The sequence below is a fragment of the Salmo trutta genome, chromosome 34 (assembly GCF_901001165.1).
Source record: "Salmo trutta chromosome 34, fSalTru1.1, whole genome shotgun sequence".
Taxonomy (NCBI): Eukaryota; Metazoa; Chordata; class Actinopteri; order Salmoniformes; family Salmonidae; genus Salmo; species Salmo trutta.
Genome location: NC_042990.1, coordinates 12,784,247 through 12,811,842, shown reverse-complemented (window position 1 = coordinate 12,811,842; position 27,596 = coordinate 12,784,247). Strand labels below are relative to the sequence as shown.

Below are 27,596 nucleotides of genomic sequence, written 5' to 3'. Positions count from 1 at the left end.
CCAAAAACTAAGGACTTATTAGCCAGCCCTACTCTGTTGTTTATGGAATGTCATGCTTTGAGCATTACTGAAAAAATGCCATTTACATGTGAAAAATGAATGCCTTGTGCTGCATTTGCTATAGGCCTATTGTTTAACTTTTTGTTGGTGACACTTTGATATCTTGATAATGTGCAGCTGTTTAAAGGGCAAATCCACAGATGAAACAAACAAAACGGTCGGCCCACCTCTGTTTTGATAAAAAGCTGAGGGATGGGCCTGGAGAAATGTAACCGCTCACAGATTAATAGACAGAGCTATGGATGCAAGGACTGACCATCCATGAAATCAAAATTATTGTTTTAACAATGTTATGAGGCTATACCGTGTTAGTTTACATTTACAATGTTTACAAACAATGGAGAAAAACAAGCTTATACTTTGGGTTCTCGTGGAGTGTGACAGTTGAACTAAGCTCATGAGGCATTTCTAAGTTATATTCCTCAAGAATCAATGGAAATATATACACTGTAACAGCCGTCGAAGGGAGTAGACCAAGGCGCAGCGGGTTGAGTGCTCATAATTAACTTTATTTAGAACACTAAACAAAACAAGAAAACCACGACAGCCAAACAGTACTGTCAGGTACACGAAACACTGAACAGAAAATAACCACCCACAAACACAATGAGAAAAAAAACCCTACTTAAATAGTCTCTAATCAGAGGCAACGAGATACAGCTGCCTCCAATTAGAGACCAATCCCAAACACTTCCAACCTAGACATAGACAACCTAGAATAAACATAGAAATAGACTAACATAGAACATAACCCAAAAACACACAAAACAAACACCCCGACCAAACTACAATAACAAATAACCCCTTTTACTGGTCAGGACGTGACATACACATATATTTACATTTACATTTAAGTCATTTAGCAGACGCTCTTATCCAGAGCGACTTACAAATTGGTGCATTCACCTTATGATATCCAGATATCACCTTATAAGTCCAAAAATGGATGTAGCAACTACAGATTGCCCCTTTAAGTCTATCAAAGTGTGTGAGTTTGAACACATGTCCATTAGGCCTATGGATTTAAAAATGTATCAGCATGAATTAGATTGAGTAATAACAGCCCCACTTGCATTCCATAGGCTGGGATCCTGTGCAGCACATTTTTCACTGGCTGTCCACTGGTTTCAAAAACAATGATTGATAGGCAGCTTAAACTTCTTGAATTCAACCATTATTTGGTTCGAATACACATTTAGATTTGTGAACAGCCATCCACAACAACCACAATCCGTTAGGTGCAAATAGCTAACTGACAGAGCAGCAGTGTGATTGACATCAATGCGCTATGTAGATAACAATAATAAGTGATATCCATATCGCCGTAGACGACACCACTGCTGTCATCCTTACCTCCAAGCATTTATTCAAGTTGGATAATCTTTGGATGCCAACAGCAGTCGTACCATTGGAAGTCATAGCTTGGACTGTAGCCTACAAAAGCCTATTCCTGCTAATTTCCCGCAATCCATCAAACCCATTTGGTGTGTCATCATAGTGGTCTCTGACTTGTGGTCAGTCTCACTCAGGTGGAACAAACTTAAACTTGTGCCTTTTTTCAATGCTGATTTGAATGTCATTGAGAAAACAGAGAAGTGTCAAAGATTTTTTTTTCTCGCAAACATCCTTCTGAAATTAAAAGTAATCCTCAAAGTACTTCATCTAGTTTTTCAAAAGCATCTGTAATCTGATTACAATATTTTGGCTGGTAACGTAACGGATTACAGTTAGCGTTTTTTTGTAATCCCCAACCCTGGCTGTACCATTATATTGTGCTATGCAGCTTTTCCCACAATTTTGTGCTGTTTTGCGTGAGAAAATGAAAAACCCTAAAAAGTTTCAGGCAGTCCTTTTCATAGCTCACCTTCCTACATAACACACACATGCCTGGCTACACACAAACCCCATAACTGTGCCAGACAATCACTCCACTTCCTCTATCTGTGATATAATGAATGGCAGTGTTCATTCACAGCAAGAGCGCTTGTATAGACAATGACATCACTTGGCTGGTCAAGATGTTTTCCTCTTTGGGGGTATGCCATCTGTGTAATGGTGAATGCATGTCGTTGGCACGTTGCCCTTGGCACGTTGCCCTACACCGGGGATAAATGGCCATTGCCAAATCATGAGCCGTAGCCAGACAAATTAAATCAAAGGCATGTTGACTCACTGTTATGAGTTAGTTAGAGTTCCATATGTCAGAAGTTAGGCCTAACTCTTGATTTAGGTTTGAAAATGGTTCTACAGATTGCGGTAGTCCTGGCCAGTCTAACTGCTGATGGGACTTGGAAGAGTTAAAGAACACACAGACAGTCTGAAAGGACTGAGTCACCATCAAACTGTACATATAGAACACCTCTATACTCACCATACTGTATACTGTACGTTACGCTAGAATGATTCGAAGACAGTCTGTGCAGTACAGAAATCTCTCTCTTCATGAATTATGGTAATAGTGGTGCATTTTACACAATGGCACACCTCCAGGGACAAGGCCATCTCCTTGACCGCTGCTCAGTTCTGACTTGATTTAAGATCCTTCACACAGATCTCTTCACGTGGGATACAAGACATGGAACCACATCTGGAACCGGTCAAAACAGTAACACTAAGGACTGTCAAATTGTAACTACTAATCAGCTGATACCAGGTTCACGGAAAGGGACCATGTGGGGACCTTTTGTGGGGAGATGTAGTACCTCTTTGAGAACTGTCTGGCACATTGTCAAATTACAGTAGTAAATCAGTGGTCAAGCTGATGCAAATTGGTGTTTTCTGCTGGGTTTGTGTTTCTATTCAGGGTGAGTGGAGTAAAAGAGCCTCGAACTCACCTGTGATGGCTCACGCCAACCACAACCATTCCTTTTTTTGTTTTTAAGCACCAGAGCATTTTATACAGCCATTGTTTGAAATGACATTATACATTACAATGGGGAGGGGTGTGGCATGCAGGTTGTATATTACAATGATCTACCATTCAGCCAGAAGTCTGCACTCGGTCACTCCTCCTCATGCATTTAAAAGTTTGGACTGGTGCACGAACAGCTGAATTCATGAAGGGGAGTGTACCAAGTGCACACTTGGGGATAAAGGTGGAGAATCTGACTGAAGCCGCAGACTTTATTTAGGTATTGGATCCTCGAATGGACTTCTATGCCATGTAACTAGCGTAGCCATGTAACTAGCGTAGCCATGTAACTAGCGTAACCATGTAACTAGCGTAGCCATGTAACTAGCGTAGCCATGTAACTAGCGTAACCATGTAACTAACGTAACCATGTAACTAGCGTAACCATGCAACTAGCGTAACCATGCAACTAGCGTAACCGTGTAACTTGCGTAACCATGTAACTTGCGTAACCATGTAACTTGCGTAACCATGTAACTAGCGTAACCATGTAACTAGCGTAACCATGCAACTAGCGTAACCATGCAACTAGCGTAACCATGCAACTTGCGTAACCATGTAACTTGCGTAACCATGTAACTTGCGTAACCATGTAACTAGCGTAACCGTGCAACTAGCGTAACCGTGTAACTTGCGTAACCATGTAACTTGCGTAACCATGTAACTTGCGTAACCATGTAACTAGCGTAACCATGTAACTAACGTAACCGTGTACTAACGTAACCGTGTAACTAGCGTAACCGTGCAACTAGCGTAACCGTGTAACTTGCGTAACCATGTAACTTGCGTAACCATGTAACTTGCGTAACCATGTAACTAGCGTAACCATGTAACTAGCGTAACCATGCAACTAGCGTAACCATGCAACTAGCGTAACCGTGTAACTTGCGTAACCGTGTAACTTGCGTAACCATGTAACTTGCGTAACCATGTAACTTGCGTAACCATGTAACTAGCGTAACCTTGTAACTAACGTAACCGTGTAACTAACGTAACCGTGTAACTAGCGTAACCGTGCAACTAGCGTAACCGTGTAACTTGCGTAACCATGTAACTTGCGTAACCATGTAACTTGCGTAACCATGTAACTAGCGTAACCATGTAACTAGCGTAACCATGCAACTAGCGTAACCATGCAACTAGCTTAACCATGCAACTTGCGTAACCATGCAACTAGCGTAACCATGCAACTAGCTTAACCATGCAACTTGCGTAACCATGCAACTAGCGTAACCATGTAACTTGCGTAACCATGTAACTAGCGTAACCATGCAACTAGCGTAACCATGCAACTTGCGTAACCATGTAACTTGCGTAACCATGTAACTAGCGTAACCATGTAACCATGTAACTAGCGTAACCATGTAACTAGCGTAGCCATGTAACTAACGTAACCATGTAACTAGCGTAGCCAAGTAACTAGCGTAGCCATGTAACTAGCGTAGCCATGTAACTAGCGTAGCCATGTAAGCAGAGCATTCAATTGTTTTCAGACAAAGAAACCAGAAAAATCGGATTTTCTACAATGGTGAGTAAAGCTAAATTTGTTTGGTTGTGTGTTTGTTTGTTCTACACCAATGCACCTGATACTGCAGTTGTTCTTTTTTACAAAAAGCTCACAGCATTCCCTGCCTCTCTAAGATTTGTTTTCTTATGGAAAATGTTATTCAATCTGTTACAAAATATATTTTCTTACATTAACCAGTGTCAGCTTGAGGCCTTCTCTTGCTCTTGCTCTATATACCATAGCTGGCCTAAGAGGACAACAATTAGGCTATCAATGCTATTTGTTAAACTGCAGTTTCATCTTATTTCAGGACCATGAGGACAAACCCAGCCTGCTGCTCTCCTTCCACACCGAGCCCAAACCTACAGATTTATCAAGTAATGAAAGAGTTCTGTTTTGGCTTGCCTATGTTATCACAATGAGATGGGTTCTGTGAGTGGATTTACACACCTTGAATATCACTGGGTCTAAATGCTCTGGACTGCTAGCTAGCGAACGAATGTCACAGTCATAGAGATAATTGAAGCCTGGTGATAACTTTGCTAACATCTCTCCCGCACAGACTCTTAATCGGTCTCTGCTGAGCAGCCCAGTAGCACCAACTCTAGTGAGCTGTCTAAGCCAGTCGTGCCTGTTCCAAGCCTACTCAAACTGCCTGATTGCAGCCAAGCTCTTGCCTCGGGGAACCCTGGGCGCAGGAAAAGACCCTGTGCATCCACTGGTCTGTATACACTACAACTTACTACAATAGTCATTCATGTTTCGTTGGTTATGCCACACAAGGAAAGACTTGGAAGACAGCACTCTCATTCATCACCTCAGGTTAAGCAGTCTCACCACAAAATGTTTCTGAAAATGTATAGGCCTATTTCAACTTCTTTTAACTTTTTGCTTATTTCCGCCCCCATTTGTTTGCTGTGTTTTGCATCGCATTTACATTCAAGTTTGAGTCTTTAAATCAGTTTTATTTGCAAATCATTTGCCTTTTTTATCAGGTTGATCGAAATAGTATACATATACTACACATGTAGTTTCATTTAGGAGGGGAAGGTTTTACAGCTTTGGGAATGTAGTCATATGTTTTCATATTGAACAATAATTTGACATGTTATGAAAAGTCCAGAGGATTTTTTACAAGTACATTTTTAAACTTACTGGGAAAAATATGCTTAAAATGCTTATGTTAATGTCATGGACCGTCAGTCCTGCATTCATACTCCAACTATACATTTGAGAGTGGTTACATTTGTCAAGCCCAATCCCAAAGCTTTATAGCAACGTGGCGGGGCTGCCGTTTGGCTGAAGAAACCATTATAGCTTGTGGTTTTAAAATACAAAACTACATTACAACAGCTCGCAAATCCTCTGGACAAGTCATACACAGTGTGAAGGCTAAAAAGTGCCATCACATTGTTTTAGGGTCGTTCATATTTGAACCACAGGAGGCTGCTGAGGGGAGGACGGCTCACAATAACGTCCGGAACGGAGCAAATGGAATGGAAACCATGTCTTTGATGTGTTTGATACCATTCCACTGATTCCGCTCCAGCCATTACCTGTCCTCCCAATTAAGGTGCCACTAACCTCCTGTGATTTAACATACACATTCAATTAACTCAACGACAAGACTTGTAGGTGAGGAAATGCAGTGGTAGCTTCTTATTCCTTTGTGTCTCAATGCATTTCAATCCCATTTTCAACCCCTTGAGGACCCAAGAGAGTCATTGTCGCAGCTGCCCCTTGTTGAGGTCATCCATGAGAATACACCAGTGTGTGTTCAGCATTGTTCTAGTTTGATCTCACCTCAACCCCCACCGTCTATGAACAGCAGTAGGTCACAACGTTGCCGGCGGACAAAGGACTGTAGGAAACGCTGCAACTATGTGAGAACAGTCCACTATCAGGGTCAAGGAGGAGAATCACTGGGGTTCCACCATGAATGGAATTCCCCAGCAATGAGTCCTCGAATTTGACCCCTGACCTCTTATGTTTCTGAAATGATCATTTCAGAACATAAATCAAAAGGTCTATGACATCTTACTACCTTGAAAGTTTTAGCACTTCTGAATATTTTCGGGTCACAAAGCATGTATAGCCGCCCTAATCAGTGCTGGAATATTAACCAATCAAGGTTATTGACAAGTACTCAATGAGAAGTGCAATGGCAGAGAAAAAAAACACTGTTTCAGTAGCTAGAATAGCTGCTAAGTTGTGGTAAACATTATGTGAATGTTATAACAGCATTATTAAGCCTCTATTCAAAGTCAAAGTTGACAAGGCAGATAAACTCGTTGGTTGAAGCATTATTGCACCCTCTAGCGATTTGCAATTAAAAATACATGTAGCAGGATACAAGGCGTTGCAATGTCTGTGCATTGTGATTACACATATCCAGTTTTATCTGGTTTTGACTTCATCCTTGCGCCGTCTGCCATCTTGTGGACACTGATAGTATAGCACACTGTTTTTTGGAGGATAACTTCCTCCTGTACAGTTACCAGAGTTGTGGTTGGGCCAATTGTGCGCCGCCCTATGGGACTCCCAATCACGGCCGGTTGTCATACAGCCTGGAATCGAACCAGGGTCTGTAGTGATACCTCTAGCACTGAGATGCAGTGCCTTAGACCGCTGCACCACTCGGGAGTCCGAGTGTAGTAATAATGACTTAAACAATTTCATAACTGGGTGTGCAATATCTGTGGATCCATAAGTGACACTAAAGAAAATCGCTTGTAGCGACAGAGCCACGTTGGATATCAAACTCCATTCTGGTAACATGATGAACAAATCAGCTTAGTGAGGAAGTCTCAGGATATTCACTCCTCTCAGAGGTCAGTGTGGGTTGTCCCTCTGGTGGTCACCTTGAGGCATTGCATTCATCCTTTATCATTCTATAAACATTATTATTTTATTTTTTTACAATGGGTTAGCGGATACTTTATGATAATGTGACATACTAAATCAATAGAGCTTGAGCCTAATATGCATGTTTTGGAATACATTATGTTTCCTGCAATGTTGCATCATAAGACCACACATTTGTCCAAGACAAATACACAAAATAGGCCTACACAGATTTATAGTAATACCATCGAACAGACATTCCATTTTGAGTCGCCATCCCCATTTGATCAATAATGAAAGATTAGAGTGCAAGCATAGCTTTTAAAACACCACATTCTTGATATGATGCAAGACTGAGTGCAAAGGACTTTGGTCTATGAGAGCAAAGCAACATTGCACAGATGGTGTGGCTTACTGCCTGTCCTCTTTAAGCCCCCATGCTTGGGGTGGTTCATGGTCAGCCATTTTGTTACAGTTTCAACTGGATATTCTGCCTTGCATATCAAATGGTAGAGCAAGTCTGTTTGCTGCCTTGGACTCGACATTTAAAAACATATATTGGGGGGTTATGAAACTCAAATCCTTGTATATAAAATGCCTTAGAATATGTTTTACATTCTAGACCTTAAACCTCAGGTTCCTGACGATACATAAAATGTGAGGGAATTAAAGGCTGGTGGGGTGACAAGGGCTGTTGCTCTTGAATAAAGGCACCAAAGAGTGGGTGGAGTTCTGGATCAGATATTTCAGGTTCTGAGCATATGTTTCTTTACGCAAACATTTTTTGGTGGTCTCCTTCCCTTCACATTTAATCGTGTTAATCGTGAATTATAATTCTACACGTTTTACCGGTAAAACATCCATGCAGCATGTGCATACCAACCATTTGAACTCAATCAGTTTCATGGAGATATGAATTTAGATCTTCTCGAGTTGTACATTTTGTTTCGAAGTAGCCTTCAGTGTTGTTTTTAATGATGTACAGTGAATGAGTTTTAGAGCAGATTGTGTTAAACTGTAAATGAGTTTACCTGTGTATTTTGCCTAGTGACGCGCGCTGTTGAATTTTGGCCACACGAGGGGAAAATGCGGTGGCGTTTTTGTCTTACAGTAAAGTAATACTACGCTATTATATTCAGTTTTGTTATATATAATAGTATTCTACATAACATAACCAAATATGTGGTTATGTAGAATACTATTATGATTCGATCTTGCAGACAGTGGGCTCGTTTGAATGGTAAGGCAAAAGCTAACGACTAGACCTTTAGACGAAAGTCCAGAAGTGAAGTCGGGGGGATGCTACTGTGACAGCCGAAAGTCGGACACTGATGTGGTTTTCCAACAGCAAGGCTCAGTGCAACATGGCATTGCTGCCATTGTTTATACGTTTTTCTTTGTAGTGTTTAAAAATATATATAAATACATGTGCGTACGTTGTACTACCAATTGGTGAGAGACTCAAATAGCACATTCACATATCCACTGTATACATGAATCATGCGAAGTTAGTTCCCGTTTCAGTTGTCTTTGGTCACATTTGCGTGAGCAAACAAAAACACCCTAATGATTGGTTGACAATAGAGCCCCACAGTGGGGGTGTCATAATACCCACAAAACCTAGCGGTCAAACACGAAAATGATTCCAATCGTTTTTACACCGTTCATTTTTCCCATAGGGAATTTAATGGCTGTGTTTTGTGTAAGCTTACCCTGGTGTGACGTTTTGATAACCAATGAAAAAAAAACAAGGGATGTGTTTCATGTAGGCTTACCCTGGCATGATGTTTTGATAACCATGTCAATCTCTCCCGGACAAGGCGACTTTAATCAATATATTCAGCTCTATCTATGCTCAGATCCAAAATTGCTAATTAGCGTCAAAGTATACATAATGCAAGACTACGAATCCCGTAGTCATCTCTAGCTGACACCTTTGCTAACAGGTATTGTGTCAATTTAAAACTTGCACAAGACAGTTCACAGAATTGTCCATTTTAAAAAATGTAGCCAATTTATGAATGACTAACTTTAGCTAACATTAGATAGTTAATCCAGAGATTCTTACCTTTGCCTCTATTCGGCAGTCTCGTCCAGATCATCATGGCATTTGTAGTTCTTTATGATAGCCACATTAGCAGCTAATTAGCATTTCATTTTTAGGGGATAAATACAGGCAAATATCTTGATAAATGTCCCCTTGTCCTAAAGAGATTTACATGGTTATCAAAATGTTATGCCAGGGTAAACCTATGTAACCGATGTGAAATGGCAATGGGTAACGATGCTTTGTGGGTGTCAGTTGTTGATGTGTGCAGAGGGTCCCTGGTTCAAGCCCAGGTTGGGGCGAGGAGAGGGACGGAAGCTATACTGTTACACCTAAACAAAACACAGCCCTTATTGTAAGTGTTTCTAAAATCCTCTATGGGCAAAATGAAGGGTGGAAAAACCAATTGGAACAATTTCCTTGTTTGACCGCTAGGTTTTATGGGTATTATGACTCATACTATGGTACTCTATGCAGCTGATGGCTGCACAATGATATTGTACCGCCTAGCCCAATTGTCCTTTGTATATTCTGTGTATATATACTTGTTCCCCAATGTACTTTTTGAATTGATTTGCTGTTAATAATAAAATATATATTTAAAAATGGATGCATGATAAAGTTGGTGAAGAGCAACTGCAGAGATTTGCAGTAGACTGCAGTCAAAACTTAATGACCTTTGATCACATATTTTTTGTAAAGCTCATGTAGTCGCAAATCGGACAATTTTTAACCCCATAATGCAACACACTTTGGAAGACGTGACCATTGGGTCACCAATTTGACAAAAGTGATCTGCTCGAATGCGCCCATTGATTCAGCTTTGATCTAACTGTATTAAATTAACACCATTGCCAGAGTAGCCTGTTCTCTACGAGTAGAGCCAGAGGAAGAGGTGAAGCGAGAGGTTTCACTCGTACCAAAATTAGACCAAAGCGTTTCTGTGTGCTTATTTTGCCTTCCCGCATTGGGACAACGACTCCCATTGCTAGGGTGGAGACATGAGCATCTCATCTGTAGTCTACAGATATCTGGTAGAGCAGAGGCTATGGGCTTGTTTGTAGCCGACAGTACAGGCAACCTCCGACTGACTGATTTACAAAGAACCTTGTATCATAAATAACTAGTACTCATTATTATTTGTAGATCAATCGGTCACAATGTACCCATGATACATTACGGGTTTGATCCTCTCGAACACAGCCTGTACGTAAAGTAGAATTTAAACACATGCGCAAAACGTGAAAGGCACATGTGCAGAAGCGTCAGGATTTTTTTTGTCCGGAGGAAAAAAGGTCAGAGAAAAGTAGGATCGGCAGCCACTCTAATCTTGGTTTCCGCTAGATGACACAGTCACAAAGTCAAAATTGGCTACAGAAATGAGGCATTTAGTCTTAATAATTTAATGTTAGGCATACAGTAAGCAGTGTGGTTAAAGTTAGGGTTAAGGTTCGGTTTAAGACGATACATTTTAGAAATGGGCGTGGTTTATCCATAATTATGACTTTGTGGCTGTGCTAACTAGTGACGACCCCGACGGTTTAAAAGAAGATATTGACGTTCGCATTGACCCATCTAAATCTACTGCGCGCGCAATCACAACCAATCACCTCCGGCGTCTTATGTTGCTCTGCATGATCTGTTTGATTGGTGTGTCGATCATCCGATTAAAATTAGGGAAGACAGGACTGGCCTATCAAGAACTCCACAGGGCGGGATTTGATAGAGGGGGCTGGGTGCGAAGTATCATGGAGGATCAGTAAGAGAACTGTGGCCATCCAAGAAAGCTGAGCTGTGGGTCCAAGCACTGGAGTTTCAGAAAATTTGATAGCCATTTTTTTTAACGTTAACATAGTGTTTTATATTTGATTAATAATGGAGATGAAGAAGAGGATCAGTTTAGAATTGAGGAATAGGACACCAGCGGAGGTAAGTTATATTAAAAATGAGGTGATAACTATGCGAGCCGATAACCCAGAGAAGAGCGGACTTCTTGCGAGGCTCCGCTCTGCACATGGACAACAAGAGAGGATGCGAGTCCGATTACAAGTTTTTTTTTTAGTTTTGGGGGGATTATTCTGATTATTCGTCCTATCACAATATATGTTGGTTTCTGTACAAAAACGAACTGCAAGTATCACAAAGCAATTTTGATCGCTTTGTGGTTCTAATAACATTTTATAGATCTGCAACACTGTCTTTGCTATCATCCTCCTTGCGCCCGGCCAGAGATCCATTGAACGTTCAAGGTGGCGGAGCGGGCATAATTATGAAGAACATTATGCTATTGTTGTGAGAGTAATTCAATTGTGAAAAGCCAATAACATCGTAATAAGGCTCTGCTGACGTCGTGTTGACTCCTGTAGTATAGCAGGCTAATCGAAATACAGAGAATTCACGACTACCGTGGAAATGTGAAATAACTTTTGAGACGCGATTAATTGGGTTGTCTTGAAAGTTCCCTGGTGTTATTCCACATGGATGCCGATGCAAATAACTATTTAAGTCGAATGTAAAAACGTAAGCTTTCCATGCGTAACGAGCGTTTCGACCGGTTTTACCGGGTTAACCAAATGGCACAACGACCTGGTTGGTTTCTCTGAGCGGACATTTTACGAATCGACTGGGTTTAGCTAATACCCATTTCTTTTACCATAGTATTTTTTTTTAAGTCCACGGGATGTACACATCAATAATTCGATGTTATATGAACAACGCCTGCAAGAATGTATACGCAATTTAAAACCAGCACGCACGCGAGTTGACCGTTCTCGGAGCGAGACGCGCAGGCACTGACTACGGTGGCGACAGTGTAGCTGTTTTTTTTTGTTTTTTTGTACAGTGCAGGGCTTTCGAGCCCTATTCCTGACGTGCGGGGAGTGGAAGTCATTTTGTTGCATCTATACACGAGCCTATTTTGACGGCTATAAACGGTTTAACTCAATTTAGACACACGCAAATGGATACATTGTGCGTATTATATAGTAGGCCTAAATCCAAATGTAGAAAGTCAACTTCCAAACGAATGTCCTATAGCCTATACGACTCACCCAGCCGGCCATTTAAATAGCCTACTGTAAAAAAGCAAGTTGTCTTTCGCCTCCATGTTATAGTGATTATGTAACAACAGGCTTTTCCTCGGTATGATTAACGACGAAGTCTTTGTAAAAGGTGTGTCTGTGTGTGTATATATACACACATTCAAGTGTAGCAGAGTTTGTGGTCCTGCACTGCGTTTTACGAATTTAAGTAATATGGCAGATGGCATGCGGGGCTCAGACCTCCGCCCCTATTTAATAGATTAGGCTACAGTAACCCCCCCCAACCCTCAGAGACGACGCTTGTCTGAGGATGGATAAAACCCATTCATTCATGCCACTGACTCTAGCCTTCATTCGGCAAATGTATTTCTCTTACAATTTCTATAGTTACAGAACTCTGCTGTGCATTCGGCAGTGAAGTCCATTGTGCAGGTGCCTCTGTATAGGATGCAGGCTACATCTCAACTGATGTTTCTCTCTCGACGACAATGTCGAGATGACGCGCAGAGAACTGTTCGTTCACCATCGTGGTATTACGTGAAGATAAAACCAGGCTAAAACAGTGACAATGCCGTCTCTGGTTATGAGGAGCGTGTTATTTATATCTTTAGTGGTACGATTTATATACACATTGTATACACATTTTGTTGATGATAAATAACATTGTTAAAACACTTTGCCATATATAACTTGGTACCAGGGTTAGGGTCAATTCATTTAAATTCCAGTCAACCAAATTCAAGTAAACCAAATTCCAATTCCAAATTTTCCTAATTGAAAAGCATTGAAGGGAATTGGAATTCCAGGGTTGTGAATTGACCACAACCCTGTTTGGTACAAGTACAGTGCTATTTTGTGCAACACCCGAATAACCACCCCGAGGAGTGCCTATAGACAAAAAAGGGTAGCATCATGCTTGGAATTATTCAAGGCTTCTTGAATACAACTCACATATCACATGCTATACAAGTGCAAGTCAACTGGAGTCAATTTCCTTGATGCCAATGTAACACGGCAACTTACTTAGCCATTCCTCATAACCATCACTCTCCAAGGCCCCTGTGCTGCCAAGTATAGAAAAAATGACTGACTACCACAACTGAAACTACATACTGATTACACATAATCTCAAGGCCTTGTTGCAGCAGAGCTTTGTACCGGTAAGAGGGTGCTGAAACAAACGTGCTTCTGAGAATACATTTGAGACCCCGTCTACCACGTTTAAAACTTTTAAGGAATATAAGAAAGGCTTTGGAGGTTGTTTATATCGTTACTTATTTTGAATAAGAATATACATCATAATGATACTGCTGGAAATGTAAGCCGTCATTGTAAATAAGAATTTGTTCTTAACTGACTTGCCTAGTTAAATAAAGGTTAAATAAAAATATATATATTAAAAAGATTGAGGGCCGTAAACGTGTGAACCTCGGCCCTGAAGGCTGTCAAGCTACAAACTGAATCAAAAGCCAAGATGATTTGTAGTTGTAACATGTTATTATCAATAATCAGTTATTAGTCACTGTATTGTATTATTTTTGTATTTGGTACTGAAGTCAATGAGAAGGGTGTTATTTAGATTTTTGCCACAATTGTTCCCCACTCACTAAAAACTGAGGTCGCCAGTCGCAAGCGGAACACACCATAGCAAAGATTATAGATATATCGACGAGAGAGGTTTCTCCGCCCTAACAATGGGAGTCGTTGTCCACCAAACTCCATGCTTGGTGGGCGAAACAATAAAAAAAAAACGCCACCTGCTGGAGGGAGAGATTTTCCGCCGAGTTGGGCCTCTCTCTTCCCCTTCTCTGACCAAAGCCACATTTCATTTGGCCAGCGTTGGTGATAACAACTAGGGCTGTGATGATACCAGTATGACAAAAATGAAAACACAAAACAGACTTACTCTTTTGCTCCTTTAAAAACCCGCTCTGTGTTGTGCTATAACTTTGAAAATAAATAAATACATGTGACTAAATGGCAACATGATGTTTGTTTCCAACATTAAGGATGTTTTTCGAAAGAAGTGAAATCCACTTCATGTTTTGTTTCCTTGCCACGATAGTAACGAGTATCACGATACAGGTATCATTCCGGCCCTAATAACAACATTCAAACCGTTTTTCACCAACACCTGTCTTCCAGTACAAACTAACATGGTCCAAGCACACCAAGACAGTCGTGAAGAGGACACGACAAAACCTTTTCACCCTCAGGAGACTGAAAAGATTTGGCATGGGTCCTCAGATCCTCAGAAGGTTCTACAGCTGCACCATCGAGAGCGTCCTGACGGGTTGCATCACTGCCTGGTATGGCAACTGCTCGGCCTCCGACCGTAAGGCACTACAGAGGGTAGTGCGTATGGCCCAGTACATCACCGGAGCCAAGCTTCCTGCCGTCCAGGACCTCTATACAAGGCCCTAAAAATTGTCAAAGACTCCAGCCACCTTAATCATAGACCGTTCTCTCTGCTACCGCATGGCAAGCGGTACCGGAGCGCCAAGTCTAGGTCAAAAAGACTTCTTAACAGCTTCTTCCCCCAAGCCATAAGACTCCAGAACATCTAATCAAATGGCTACCCCAGACTATTTGCATTGCTCCCCACCTTTTACACTGCTGCTACACTGTTATTATCAATGCATAATCACTTTAATAACTCTACCTACATGTACATATTACCTTGACTAACCGGTGCCCCCCCACATTGACTCTGTACCGGTACCCCCTGTATATAGCCTCGCTATTGTTATTTTACTGCTGCTCTTCAATTATTTGTTACGTCATTATTTGCTACTTTTTATTAGGTATTTTTCTTAACTGCATTGTTGGTTAAGGGCTTGTAAGTAAGCATTTCACTGTAAGGTGAAACACCTGTTGTGTTCGGCGCATGTGACATAAAATTGGATTTGAATACTACTACTTATAAATATAACTATGATGAATTGGATGTTATTTGCATCCAAGATGCTGCAACACTGTAAAACCAGAAATCCCAGTTAGAGTAGGCTATATTACACGAGTGGGGCGTGAGGTCGGCAGGGCAGAATAATAGCGCTTAAGCTTTAAACCTGCAAAATTCTCTCCACCAAATTTTATTGGTCGTATACACGTGTTTAAGCAGATGTTACAGCCTACAGCATTCACGCAATTACATCCCGGGACTCTGAGTCTCCCTGACAATTAATAAAAAAAATGTTTTTTGGTAATTTAGCAGACTGTCCTATCCAGAGCGACTTACAGGAGCAATTAGGGTTAAGGACCTTGCTCATGGGCACATCGACAGATTTTTCACCTAGTTGGCTTGTGGATTCAAACCAGCAACTGTTTGGTTACTGTCCCAACGCTCTAACCGCTAGGCCACCTGCGGTTTTGCTACCTGATACAGTATCAGCAGTAAAAAACTAAATATCTAATGCATTATACAGTAGCATGGGGAAAAACCCCAGGGTTGGTCTGGGATAATTATAGCCAGCAGATCCAACCCGCTGGCTTACAGCTGCACTAAGGTTGGAAAGGTTTTCTGTGTAGATTAAGACACCGCACGAGATATGGCTCGGCAAACGTACCTCAATCCAGGGATGAGAAATGCATTGTACTCCGAATTGTCCCGTTATCCCAACCATCACACCGAGAAGATTGAACGCAGTAAAACCAAAATATCCCACACATGCTGATATAAATAGTAGCTTATACAGATATTAAAAACCATCGTTCAATTTCTTAACAGTGTGTCAACCACGACAATCATTGTCACAATTGTTTTTAGCTAACTAGCTAGCATGACTACTATCTAGCTGACATCTTGGCTAGTAGTTGGCTTCTAGACTCACTGTCTCCTGTTTTCTGTCCAAATAACTTAACTAAATAGCTAAATATTCCCACCTGTCGTGATAAGCAAACATGTTTAACCAATGGGTAAAAACTAGGAAATTAGGATTACTTTTTTTTGCTCCCCAGCTAGCTAGACACTTTGTTAGCGAGCTAGTGCGTTTTCTAACTGTAGCTTAGCTAACCTGTCATTAACAAATGTTGAGCTGCTAGACGATAACTAGGGCTTGCTATGGGTTAGCACCAATTATGTACATAAATCCTTAATTGTTGATGTTATGTATTGGCCATTGCGAGGCTTTGAAGTCACCGGTCGGCCATATTGGCACTCCCCAGTAGGAACAGCCCTCAATAGGAATGAATGTAATTCTACAGTATTTCAATTAAATGTTTCAAGGACACCATTACATGTATTTTTGTTTTAGTGGTGACCATAGCATTAACACTAAAAAAACATGAGAAATAAAAGATTCCAGATCCATACGCACAACAAGCTTATTTCTCTTTGTTAGCTAGCATTTCCCCTCTGCCTAGATCATCCATCCAACAGACAGGTGTGGCATATCAAGAAGCTGATTAAACAGTATGATCATTACACAGGTGCACCTTTTGCTGGGGACAATAAAAGGCCACTTTAAAATGTGTTGTTTTGTCACGGAACACAATGCCACAGATGTCTCAAGTTTTGAGGTTATGTGCAATTGTCATGCTGACTTCAGGAATCAACACAATCAACAGCCTGATCAACTCTATGCAAAGCATATGTATCTCACTGCATGAGGCAAATGGTGGTCACACCAGATACTGACTGGTTTTCATATCAACGCCCCTATCTTTTTTTTTAAGGAATCTGACCAACAGATGCAAATCTGTATTCCTAGAGCATAATGAATTTATTTCAATTGACTTTCCTTATATCAACTGTAACTCAGTGTATATCTTTTCATAATTGTTTTATGTTTAGCTCACATAATATCATTTAAAAGTATGCATTAAGGTGTCTAATAGAATATATGTATAAAAAATGAATTTAGACATGCATTTATTAATATCTATAGCTTCCAAATTCTTTTCTACAATGGAGGAGTGCCAAGATGGCTGTGTTGGCTTCAATACAGCGCCAACTGTCAGTCACCCAGGGTTTATGCACATTTTATATTATTACCTCTTTTGAAGCCTTGTAGCTAGTTAGCTACTCCAGCCGTGGCGTTTTTCAGACACAGGTCCTCCGTCTTGTGTCAACACCGCAAAGCATTCAAGCAAACAATAATTGAAAAGGCGTGTGCTCTCACAGGAAACAGCGGACTTTAGGTCAAGGGTCAGCTTTTCCAATCAACATGTAATAAGATTACAAAATGACATGGTGAATTAACCCAAAGAAATGAGAAAAAAAAATGCAACAAACTAGCTATGCATTTAATTTGGTTTCATTCATTAACATGTGCAGGATGAAATCTCTTGATGCGTCATCAAGTGTCCAATTGATCTTGATTACTGTTCCTACAGGTGGAAGAACTGGTGGTGGATAATTGCCGCACCAGTGATGGTGAAGTAGAGGGCCTGACGGATGATTTCAAGGAGCTGGAATTCCTCAGCATGGTCAACGTTGGACTCACCTCCCTGGCCAAACTACCCTCACTGCCCAAACTGCGCAAGGTGAATAGGGAAGCTGGATCCTTTTGAGCAATCAATTATCTCAATTAAAATAAGATTGCAAAATTATAAGAAACTCTGGCTTTATTTTGATATGCAGGATTTACATTTTTCAAACGATTCATCAGGAAATTGTGTGTTCTTTCCTCACAGTTGGAGCTGAGTGACAACAACATCTCAGGTCATTTGGAGACACTTTCAGAGAAGTGCCCCAACCTGACGTATCTAAACCTGAGTGGCAACAAGATCAAGGGGCTGAACAACGTTGAGGCCCTGGTTAGTTGAGTCGTTAAGGCTATTCAGGGCCGGTCGTTAAGGCTACTTTTGGAATTCAGTCAGGGTCTCAACTTACTGTTGAGGTAGAATACACAAGGTGCAATTTAGAAATGTTGTTGTGGATCGGCAATTTTTATCATTTACGCAATTAGCCATGTCAGCTAACCATTTTTAGATTGGTAAGATATTCTAGCTAGCTATGTAAACTCGTAGTAATTATGGCCGAATATCAACTGGGCATGCACGGCACCTGCACAGTAGTGGTGCGCGGGTCAGCTGTTTGTTCACCCGCAATTGCTAATAACCCATCCGCAACCGCCCGACTATATGTAATAAAGTGAAAATATATGGCTTGCACCTGACCCTAACCCACTAATATAGAAAATGCACTGTACTCTACAGTCAAAGACGGCGGAACAATTATTTAACAGTGGGTGAAGTTTTTGTTGTTGTTGCCTGATTTAGATATGTTTCTATTTATAATTTCTGACATTTTGATAGGCTATTTATTAGTCAACTTTTCTAAAGTTAGATACAGTCGATTCAGACCCCTTGACTTTTTCTACATTTTGTTACATTACAGCCTAATTATAAGATGGATTAAATATTTTTTTCCCTTCATCAATCAACACACACAACCCCATAATCACAAAGCAAAAACTGGTTTTTAGATTTTTTTGGGCTAATTTATTCAAAATAAAAAACTTAAATCACATATACATAAGTATCCAGACCCTTTACTCAGTACTTTGTTGAAGCACCTTTGGCAGCGATTACAGCCTAGAGTCTTCTTGGGTAAGACGCTACAAGCTTGGCAGACCTGTATTTGGGGAGTTTCTCCCATACTTCTATGCAGATCCTCTCAACCTCTGTCAGGTTGGATGGGGAGCGTCTTTTCACGGTTCTTTTCAGGTCTCTCCAGGGATGTCCAATCGGGTTCAAGTCCGGGCTCTGGCTGGGCCACTCAAGGACATTCAGAGACTTGTCCAAGCCACTCCTGCGTTGTCTTGGCTGTGTGCTTAGGGTCGTTGTCCTGTTGGCGTGCTCTGGAGCAAGTTTTCATCAAGTATCTCTCTGTACTTTGCTCCGCTCATCTTTCCCTCGATCCTGACTAGCCACTGAAAACATCCTCACAGCATGATGCTGCCATCACCATGGTTCACTGCAGAGATGTTGCCAGGTTTCCTCCAGATGTGACGCTTGGCATTCAGGCCAAACAGTTCAATCTTGGTTTCATCAGACCAGAGAATCTTGTTTCTCATGGTCTGAGAGTCGTTTATGTGCCTTTTGGCAAACTCCAAGCGGGCTGTCATGTGCCATTTACTGAGGATTGGCTTCCGTCAGGCCACTCTACCATAAAGGCCTGATCATTGGAGTGCTGCAGAGATGGTTGTCCTTCTGTAAGTTTTTCCCATCTCCACATAGGAACTCTGGAGCTCTGTCAGAGGGACCATCGGGATCTTGGTCACCTCCCTGACCAAGGCCCTTCTCCCCTGATTGCTCAGTTTGGCTGGGTGGCCAGCTCTGGGAAGAGTCTTGGTGGTTCCAAACTTCTTACATTTAAGAAGGATGGAGGCCACTGTGTTCTTGGGGACCTTAAATGCTGCAGAAATGTTTTGGTGCCCTTCCCCAAATCTGTACCCTTGACACAATCCTGTCTCGGAGCTCTATGGACAATTCCTTCGACCTCATGACTTGGTTTTTGCTCTGACATGCACTGTCAACTGTGGGACCTTTATTTAGACAGGTGTGTGCCTTTTCAAATCATGTCCAAGCAATTGAATTTACCACAGGTGGACTCCAATCAAATTGTAGAAACATCTCAAGGATAGTCAATTGAAACAGGATGCAGCTGAACTCAATTCCGAGTCTCATAGCAAAGGTTCTGAATACTTATCTAAATAATGTATTTCTGTTTTTTCATTTTTAAATTTGCGAACATTTCTAAAAACCTGTTTTTGCTTTGTCATTATGGGGTATTGTGTGTAGATTAATGAGAGAAAAAGAATTTAATACATTTTAGAATAAGGCTGTAATGTAAGAAAATGTGGAAAATGTGAAGGGGTCTGAGTACTTTCCAAATGCAGCTTATATGCAGCTTCTCTTCTGTCATTATATTTTGCTCTAGAAGACAAAATAAACCTTTTGTCACCAGAATAATGTCATGAATCATAGAACGAATGCTTCAATCTAGTTGACATCGGTAAAGTTTTCTGTCATCATCTTTCACGGAGCAAAGCCATTTAGGGACCGGAGAGAAAATGCAATGTAAAAAAAGAAATGGAAAGATTTTCTGTGAAAAATGTCCAAACGACATTAGTTTGACCTGTTGTAAGGAAATAGAAAGCTGTGAAAATGACCCAACATGTTTCTGATAAGATTTCAGTTCGGCTTGGAAGCACATTCTATGTGGTTGAAATAATAGCAGCTTCTATGATGCTGATAAAGATGGCACCTCAAAGATGGTATCTGAGCATTTGCATCCTCTCAAGATGCTGAGAGAAAGAAATCATATTTCTCCACTTCTGTTCCCGAGTAAAAATGTTGCCTACCATTTTGTGTATAATTTTACTGCAAGAAATGCTTAATTCTGCAGGAGTTAATATTAAGGCTATGTGAGAGGTTATAGACCTATAGTCATTGTCTAGATTTCAGTTTCCATTTAACCCGTCTGAACTGTAGACTACAGTTCCCTTGACGTGTCATAAGCCTATTTGAAGTCCCTGTCTTTTGACTATAGAATTTGTATAGCGCCTCACAATCATCACACATAACATAGCCAGCACTGCTATCATCCTCTTTTACCTCTTCACCAACCCGCCCTCAGAACAGCCTCAATTCATTGGGGCATATACTCTACAAGGTGTCAAAAACCGTTCCACAGGGATGCTGGCCCATGTTGACTCCAATGCTTCCCACAGTTGTGTCAAGTTGGCTGGATGTCCTTTGGGTGGTGGACCATTCTTGATATACACAGGAAACTGTTGAGCGTGAAAAACCCAGCAGCGTTGCAGTTCTGGACACAAACCGGTGCGCCTGGCACCTACTCCCATACCCCGTTCAGAGGCACTTCAATCTTTTGCCATGCCCATTCACCCTCTGAATGGCACACATACACAATCCATGTCTTAAGGCTTAAAAATCCTTCTTTAACCTGTCTCTACACTGATTTTGAAGTGGAATCTTTTGTATACTCGGTGTAAACTGCACAAGAATGATGGTCACTAAAGATCCCATTGCATTTATCGTAAGAGTATGGGTGTTAACCCTGGTGTCCTGGCTAAATTCCCAATCTGGCCCTCATACTACCATCACCAACTAATCATCCCCAGTTTCTAATTGGCTCATTCATCCCCCCTCGTCTCCCCTGTAACTATTCCCCAGGTCATTGCTGTACATGAGAATGTGTTTTCAGTCACCTGGTAAAATAAATGATACAATTATGAATTTCAAGTATTGTTTTCTCTTGATTCATCCCGTCCGCCATCCACCCGCCCTTCATCCACACAATATTTAATGAGTCTAAACCCGTCCGCCCCGGGGATATGAAGGCGTGAACTGCTGGTTATGAGTCAACCCACGCATTACTAGTGCCTCTGACATCCAGGCGGCCTCTATTGATTTTGTTAGTCACTCTCACTCATATCATTAACATGGCATAAGTCATGGCAAAATGTGTAGAATTGCAGGAAACTTTAAAACTGCAAAAATATTCTCTCTGCCCCATTGCAACATTTGTAGAATTACATTTTTTTAAATAAGTGCTTTAAAAAAATATATATATATATGTTAACTAATCATCCCATTCACAAGGAGATATGTGGCTATGCTTGCCAGCCTTGTGCATGGAGAGAACTTGTTAATCAGGATTGTCTGGTAAACTCTAACCTCTGCTTTCTAAAACCACAGCAAAATCTGAAGAACCTGAAGAGCCTGGACCTGTTTAACTGTGAGATCACCACACTGGAGGAGTACCGTGAGAGCATCTTTGAGCTGCTGCCTCAGGTCACCTACCTGGACGGCTTCGACCAGGAGGACAACGAGGCCCCTGACTCAGAGGCAGACGACGATGGTGAGCATGGCTACCACAACACAACCATATGGTGGGGCTGGTGGTATTTCAGCCTAACTTTCTTCAACAAAATACTTCTTCATTCATAGATGATGATGAGGGGGAGGACGGAGCCGGACCCACAGGGGACTATGATGATGAAGATGAGGATGAGGAGGGCTCGGAAGGAGGAGAGGTTGGGCTCTCCTACCTGATGAAGGAAAGGATCCAGGTGAGACAAGTGAAATGTCTGTCATGTTTTATCCAAAACGTCATAATGTTTTACTTCCGACGACTCGAGTCGACGCTTAATTTAAAGAATCTTAACCCCCCCCTCCACACACAGGACGAAGAAGATGATGATGACTACGCAGAGGAGGAGGAAGAAGGTGAGGACAAGAATTGTTGTGTTGACCTGCCACTAGTAATCAAACCCAAGTACTCTAGCCTGGAAGTGGCAGATATGTTTGTCTGTCACAGATCTCCTGATGGAATCAACCATCAACATCTCTATTGACATCGGTTCCATGCTGGCTGTTACTCAATTTGTGGCAATGACTCTGTGAAAAGGGGCATTGGCTCTTTGACTCAGAAGGGTTTGACCTCTATTGATCCGTTCCTCAGCCCTGTGTGACTATTCATTTGTCACTTATCTGTGTGTTTTGGAGCCAAGCTAGGTCTACCTTCGACACTTAAAACAAGGTTAGAGTCCTCCCTACACAGTAGGCAGATAAATCCTTTGGGCTTTACAGGTATCGTAGGTTGTGTACATGTAATCCAGAGATGGTTCAGGCCATTTAGTTGTTACCTTGTGAATGCAGCTAAAGTCCCCATGTGTATACAGTGCATTCAGAAAGTATTCAGACCTCTTGACTTTTTCCACATTTTGTTACGTTGCAACCTTATTTTAAAATAGATTACATTGTTTTTTCCCCTCATCAATCTACACATAATACCCCATAATGACAAAGCAAAAACAGGTTTTTAGTAATTTTTGCAAGTGAAAAAAAATTCTGAAATACTGAAATATGACAGTATTCAGACCCTTAATTCAGTACTTTGTTGAAGCACCTTTGGCAGCGATTACAGCCTCAAGTCTTCTTGGGCACACCTGTATTTGGGAAGTTTCTCCCATTTTTCTCTGCAGATCCTATCAAGCTTTGTCAGGATGGATGGAGAGTGTTGCTGCACAGCTATTTTCAGGTCTCTCCAGAGATGTTCGATGGGGTTCAAGTCCGGGCTTTGGCTGGGCCACTCAAGGATATTCAGAGACTTGTCCCAAAGCCGCTCCTGCGTTGTCTTGGTTGTGTGCTTAGTGTCGTTGTGCTGTTGGAAGGGGAACCTTCACCCCAGTCTGAGGTCCTGAGCGCTCTTGAGCTGGTTTTCATCAAGGATCTCTGTACTTTTCCCCATTCATCTTTCCCTCGATCCTGACTAGTCTCCCAGTCCCTGCCGCTGAAAAACATCCCCACGGCTGATGCTGCCACCGCCATGCTTCACCGTAGGGATGGTGCCAGGTTTCCTCCAGACGTAATGCTTGGCATTCAGGCCAAAGAGTTTAATCTTGGTTTCATCAGACCAGAGAATCTTGTTTCTCATGGTCTGACAGTCTTTAGATGCCTTTTGGCAAACTCCAAATGGGCTGTCATGTGCCTTTTTACTAAGGAGTGGCTTCCGTCTGGCCACTCTACCATAAAGGCCTGATTGGTGGTGCAGAGATGGTTGTCCTTCTGGAAGGTTCTCCCATCTCCACAGAAGAACTCTAGAGCTCTGTCAGAGTGACCATCGGGATCTTGGTCACCTCCCTGACCAAGGCCTTTCTCCCCCGATTGCTCAGTTTGGCCGGGTAGCCAGCTCTAGGAAGAGTCTTGTTGGTTCCAAGCTTCCATTTAAGAATGATGGAGGCCACTGTGTTCTTGGGGACCTTCAATGCTGCAGAAATGTTTTGGTAGCCTTCCCCAGATCTGTGCCTCTGCACAGTCCTGTCTCTGTGCTCTATGGACAATTCTGGATTTTTGCTCTGACATGCACTGTCAAGTTGACTGTAGGACCTTATATAGACAGGTGTGTACCTTTCCAAATCATGTCCAATCAATTTAATTTACCACAGGTGGACTCCAACCAAGTTGTAGAAACATCTCAAGGATGATCAATGGAATCAAACAGGATGAGCTGAGCTCAATTTCGAGTCTCATAGCAAAGGGTATGAATACTTATGTAAATGTAATATTTTACTTTAGTTATTTTAATCAATTTGCAAAAATGTCTACAAATCTGTTTTCACTTTGTCATTATGGGGTATTATGTGTAGATTCATGAGCATTTGTATGTATTTAATCCATTTTAGAATAAGGCTGTAACGCAACAAAGTGGAAAAAGTCAAGAGGTCTGAAAACTTTCCGAATGCTCTGTACTTGAACTACTCCTTCAGGACTCTGAGTGGGAAGCTGTGCCTACTGTGAGATGACATCAGTAAGCAGCGCACTTGCATGTGTGTGCAAGGAGTATAAATCAACCCTTTCCTATATAACATGCCAGGGGAAATACTTTGCTACTATATTATACGTAAGCAGTAGATCTGAGGTCTTGGGGATCCTTTGAAAGTAGACTTTGATGTAAGAGAACCGCATTAACATTAAACCAAAATGGACTCCTTAGCCTCTACATTTTTTCGCTAATGGTAATTCAGTCTACAAAGTGGCCTTTGTTACGTGACTGAAAAGATGTATACGAGTGGTACTGTGTTTTGTTTTCCCCCTCTGGTGTTTTTGAGACTTGTCGGTGGGCGGAACATACGGTGGGTCTTGTATCAACTCCCACATTGCCTGTGGATACAATTTCATAAGGATGCCGAATTCAGAATTAAGGGAAATGCCAATTGGGTTTGATTGCTGTTGTTGTTTTTACTTGGTCCTGATTAGAAGTGATTGTCGCCACCTTTTATTAAAATCAGACAAATTCTGACTTTTTGATTGGCTTGTGCCCTGTGCAGAGGAGAAGGCAGGAGTCAAAGGGGAGAAGAGGAAGAGGGATGCTGAGGACGAAGGGGAGGAGGATGATGATGATGACGACTAGGCTTGTCTTTCCCCCTGCGAACCTCTGGATCCAGATCCAAGCTGTAGAACAATAACCACAAAAAAGTGTGATCTTGCAGATTGTTTCTCTTTGTATACCATAGATATCACTGTAGAGGCTGTTTCTTTTATATATAAATATATATATATGAGATACTATACGAAAGGGAGATTTTATCAACAAATAATTTGTTCATCATTCTAAGTTAAATTACCACTCCAACAATCTCGTCAATATGCAGGCAGTCTAAAATAAATGGATGTAGGGGGGTGGGTGGGGCTGGATTTTATGTTATGGGCTAATTTAAGAAGGGCTGTCGCTACAATGACCAGCCATCCGCACAACAGAAGTGGGCCACGCTGTCCCTCGTTGACATCTGTGTTCAACAAACCTCCAGTGACGTTCCAAGACCCATGACAGGCCAGGCAGCCCAGAGTCCAGTCCAGCCCAAAGAGATAGAGGACTCATCTTTGTATCTGTGCCATTATAGCAATCTGTGACTGCATGGGCAGCGCCATTGAGGTAATCTCCATTTTGAAGTAGTCAATTTTCTTCACGATTGGCTGATCCCTCCTGATGACTCACAACAGGGTCACCAGGAGGGGTCAGCCAATGAAGTTAGAAGTCCTACCCAGTTGACTACATTAAAAGCCCTCAATGGCGCTGCCCATGCTAATACGGCCTTTTGGCCACTAGAGGCCTCTATCATTCTCTATGGCCCAGCCAAGTCTCATCTACCTCTCTGGGCCACGGTGAGAAGAGAATGCCCCCTACAGGACAACACTATACAGAACCACCCTCACTACTCAGGCAGCCAGGGATACCAGGCTAGAAAAAAAGGCACCAGGAAGTTTAGGAACCTCTACCATCATCACTGTCTGCCACAAGCAGTCTCCTCTTCCCCCCCCCCAACTCATTTGTACCAGATAGTTTCCAGCCATCAATGAAAGTCCTGTCTCCCGTAAGCATAGCAAAGACTGTGTTAGATCCCTCACACAGTACATGACTTGTTTTAGGAATTTTTTAAATAGTGGGAGGCTGGGAGATCCAGAAAAGTAGTCTAGCAGTTTCAATACCAGCGTTAGCCCTGCAAACCGACCACAACATTTGTTAGGGCCATAGAGCTGTGGCTTTCCAGGACTGGGGCTGGAAATCTGTATTCTAAATCAAACCTAGCGGTTTGGCCTTAACCTTATCTGTCCTTAACGGATGCAAACCAATATATTTCCTTCTGGTTCAACAGGCCATTTCTGTTAACAGCTTTAAATACTGTAACCTGACTATTAATGTTGTTGTCGCGGTGATAGAGTGGCACGGCCATAATGTTTATATTGAAAAAGTTAAGGTCAAACCGCTTCGGTGTAGGAATGAACTGCATCCCGAAGTAAATTTTTACCTTTGTCTTGCTGTTGATGCAAGTTAGTTTATAATTGTACTGGTATTTTACATAGCAGGAACTTTAATCTATTATTTGTAAGGCAATATGTAAATAGTTTCAGTTCCAACAGTTTGATGTTTCATGTGTTTTTTTTGTGGGGTTTTTTATGACATTTTTCGTCATTTTGTTTTAATATAAAGCACAGGTCAAGGGGCCAAACTCTGACCTAACACACTCAATATAGATTATTTTCCATCCTTGGCTGTTGTGACACGTTGTGTTTTGTGTGGTGTAAACATCTTAAAAGAAGGATTTTGAATAAAACAATATATAAACAGAAAAGAGAATGCTTTAAAATAAATGTATTGTTTTTTGTCTTCAGAAAATGATTACCTAATTACACAAATGTCATTCACTGCTAGGCAGTAGTAGGGACATTATATCACATGTAGCAACAATTTATGTACAAATGATGTACAATTTACCAACAAGTGGCCAAAGGAGGGAGAATTTCAGTGGCTTGACCAAACGTCTTTGGCCGTCACCAATTCATGTATGAGAAATGTTTCACAAAACCATCCAAACTGTTTCTCTGTTTATAAAAAGGTATTCAGTGAGATGTGAGGAGTGGGAGTGTAATGTGACCCGTAAGGCCTACGAGTTACAGTTCCTCACGAACAGTCTGCTGGCTCAGCGTCTAATATCACACACAGGTGCCATCTGCTGGGCGTCACAGGCATGAATAATTCATGAGGGAGGTCTTGGTAGTTAGAGGACATCGGACATGAAGGGGGTGGGGTTATGTCAGAGATGCAGGGGTGGGGCCACTGGACCATGCCATGAACAATTTATTATACTGGTCTTAGGTTGCTTAGTGCCATGCAGCTATTCCCTCCGCAAGGCAATCAAACAAGCAAAGCATCAG

The 27,596-nt window shown here is 41.6% G+C and overlaps 1 protein-coding gene across 1 annotated transcript; it reads left to right on the top strand.

Moving 5' to 3' along the window:
• Positions 1-10,681: 10,681 nt before the first annotated feature.
• LOC115173613 (acidic leucine-rich nuclear phosphoprotein 32 family member E) lies at positions 10,682-27,028 on the top strand. Its single transcript, XM_029731881.1, has 7 exons — positions 10,682-11,298; positions 17,745-17,894; positions 18,045-18,167; positions 22,077-22,239; positions 22,329-22,450; positions 22,565-22,607; positions 25,211-27,028. The coding sequence occupies exons 1-7, from the start codon at positions 11,245-11,247 to the stop codon at positions 25,291-25,293; spliced, it is 738 nt and encodes a 245-aa protein (XP_029587741.1). The 5' UTR covers positions 10,682-11,244; the 3' UTR covers positions 25,294-27,028.
• Positions 27,029-27,596: the final 568 nt, after the last annotated feature.

Bases quoted from the DNA above. Each gene is read 5' to 3' on its own strand.
- LOC115173613 (XM_029731881.1), top strand. From the start codon at position 11,245: ATGGAGATGAAGAAGAGGATCAGTTTAGAATTGAGGAATAGGACACCA. The intron at 11,299-17,744 runs GTAAGTTATATT...CTGTTCCTACAG, and splicing joins GGAATAGGACACCAGCGGAG to GTGGAAGAACTGGTGGTGGA. The intron at 22,608-25,210 runs GTGAGGACAAGA...TGCCCTGTGCAG, and splicing joins CGCAGAGGAGGAGGAAGAAG to AGGAGAAGGCAGGAGTCAAA.